At 75.1% G+C, this 2509-nt stretch overlaps 1 protein-coding gene across 1 annotated transcript in view; it reads left to right on the forward strand.

The window, feature by feature from the left end:
* COL18A1 (collagen, type XVIII, alpha 1) overlaps window positions 1–2509 on the forward strand; it is a 32520-nt gene that overhangs the window by 1017 nt on the left and 28994 nt on the right. Inside the window, exon 2 of the mRNA XM_012731229.1 lies at window positions 108–331. Coding sequence (XP_012586683.1) covers window positions 108–331 — 224 coding nt within the window. The remainder of the gene's footprint in view (window positions 1–107; window positions 332–2509) is intronic.

A 2509-nucleotide genomic window follows, 5' to 3' on the forward strand; every position in this document is an offset into this window, starting at 1 on the left:
GCTCGGCCTCCCCAGCGGTCGGCCAGCCTGGCCAGGGAGTGGCCCCGGGGGCCTCCGGAAGGGTGTGGCCAGGGCCGGCGAGGGCGGCCCGTCCTCTCTGGGCGCAGGGTGATGGGCTGTCCTGGCGGGCCGGGGCCAGCCGTCAGCCTGCTGCGAAGCCGGGTCCAGGCCCTGGAGGCAGCAGGTGCCCGCACCGGCCTTCTGGGGGCCAAGCCGGCCCTGGAGGGAGTGAGCGGGCCAGGCCTGGCCAGTGGGCATCGGGAGGTGTACCAACGGGAGCGCCTGGCCCTGGGCATCGGGAGCCCGAGGGGGCCGGGACTGCGCTCCGTTTGTGGGCAGCTGCCCCTGGACAGACAGACAGCCTCGTCGTGTGCCACACTCGGGGTGTCCAGCTGTGGGTGGCGTCCACTCTTGGGCATCCTGCCCACCCTCTAGGCCACGCTGGCTTGGAGCCCCCTTGTCCTACGGCCTGGGCCTGACCGTTCCTTCGAGGGGAGGCTGGTGTGGCGGCCAGGGCCTGCCCGCTTGTCCCCGCAGGGGCTCCCGGCTGGGCGGCGTGAGGGGCCTGGGGTCCTGGACCGTGCAGACGGAGGACACAGGCCCTGCAGGGGCAGTAGTGGGCCGCTGAGCCCAGGAGCATGGCCGTGGCAGGTGGCCCAGCCGGCGTCAGACGTCCACTCTGTGCCCCGGGGCCTGGTCCTCCGCGAGACCACAGCGGCTCCGCTAGGCGCGTGGCGGCCGGTGGGGTGGCGGCAGGACGGTGGCTCCTTCGGGCCTGACGGCGTGGACCCCGCAGCCGCGAGCTCTGGCCGGCCAGGCTGTGGCCGTAGCTGAGGCCTCCGTGGCGTGGGCGCTGGGCGGCCGGCGGGGCCCGGTGCCGCTCCCCGGGCTGCAACCTGTGGAGGCCCAGCGGCTCCCGCCTTTGTGCACGCGCCTGCCCGCGGCCCCTCTGAGCTGGCCGGTGTCCGGTTGCCTGCGGCCCCCTTTGATGGGCTCAGAGGCGGGAGAACAATGGCGGGGCGGCGGCTCCCAACAGGACCAGCTAACCCTAAGAGAGGCCCCAGCCGTCCACTGTCCAGCCCTGGGGGCTCCCTGCTGGCCCTGCTGCTGAGGCCAGCAGACAGCCTGCCCTGGCCACAGTGGCCCTGGGGCCGGGCCCTCACCTGAGCAGGTGGCGAGGCCCGTGGGGAGGCCCTGGGGCCCCCACTCAGCTGCTGCCCCCCCACCCCGGGCACCCCTTTGGGGTGGCTCCCCGGACAATGTGGGTCCCTGCCCACGTGGGCCACAGGGCGCTTTGTGGTGGCTTCAGCCTCCAGGCAGTGGGGGTGGGACGGGGGCTGCCCAGGCCTGTCCCCGCAGCCCACCCCCCAGCCAAGGTGCTGGGCCCCCAGGGCGCCCGAGCCGACAGTGGTGCCCTACTGGGTGCGACCCTGTCCCCCACTGCAGTGTGAGGCCCCCCCACGCAGGGAGCCCCCTCTGCCTCCCAGCTGAAAGCAGGGGTGGGCTTGGGGCTGTGTCCGTCCATGTGGGGAGCAGCCGGCTCCCCTCGGGATCCCGGGTGCGCTCATGTGCACATTTTTCCTGCGTGAGCCGCCCCTCCGCGTCGCCCATGGTGGGTCTGAGCCAGGCCTGGCCGCGGCCCCACGTGCGGGATCCCGGGGCCCCGCTACGGAGCTGCGCTGGCCCCGCCCTGCCCCGCCCCCGCCTGGGGCTCCCCGCGTCGCGGTCTGAGCCGAGGCTTCTGGTATCTCAGACTCCCAGGCCGCCCCGCAGGGGGGTCTTGTCTGGGGGTTCAGGTGCCCCATGGTGAGGGTTTTGAATTTCAGTAAAACTCGTTTTCCAGGGCGCTGCTGGACGCTCCCTGAGGAGGGGGCTGGCCCCACAGCGCCATTGCGAGCTTGCGCACAGGGAGGCCCCCCCGCGCCCCGCCCCGCGCCCCGCCCCGCGCCCCGCCCCGCGCCCCGCCCCGCGCCCCGCCCCGCGCCCCGCCCCGCGCCCCGCCCCGCGCCCCGCCCCGCGCCCCGCCCCGCGCCCCGCCCCCTGCCCGCGGTGTGGCCCAACGCTCCCGCCCTCACCCCGCCCCGCACAGCACACCCAGGTGCGCACAGACTGCGCCCACATGGGCAGGAAACGCACAGGGGACACCCCACATTCCGGGAGCCCCGCAGCGCACCCCTCAGCCCACACCTCCCAAGCGCACCCCCTCTCTCCTCCAGACCCCCCTCCCGCGGGGTGCTGGGTCCTGGTCCTCTGTGGGGTGGGGCCCTGCTGGCCACAAGGGGCAGGTCGCACAGGCCCTGGGTAGCGGGGAGCTGTCCCCCTCCCTGGGGCCCACAGGCCCAGCCCGGAGCCCCGAGCGGCCGGAGCCCAGGGGGAGCCCAGGGCCCCCAGAGCTTCGCAGCTGCTGGCCTCTGACCCCGTCCACCGACCGACCGGTCCTCTCCTGGCTCCACGGCTGCTGGGCAGGCAACCGTGCCTCCTGCCCGGCCAGGACGCGGAGGACGGGGGC

This window comes from Condylura cristata, unplaced genomic scaffold (assembly GCF_000260355.1).
Source record: "Condylura cristata isolate star-nosed mole 26May11 unplaced genomic scaffold, ConCri1.0 scaffold00003, whole genome shotgun sequence".
NCBI lineage: Eukaryota > Metazoa > Chordata > Mammalia > Eulipotyphla > Talpidae > Condylura > Condylura cristata.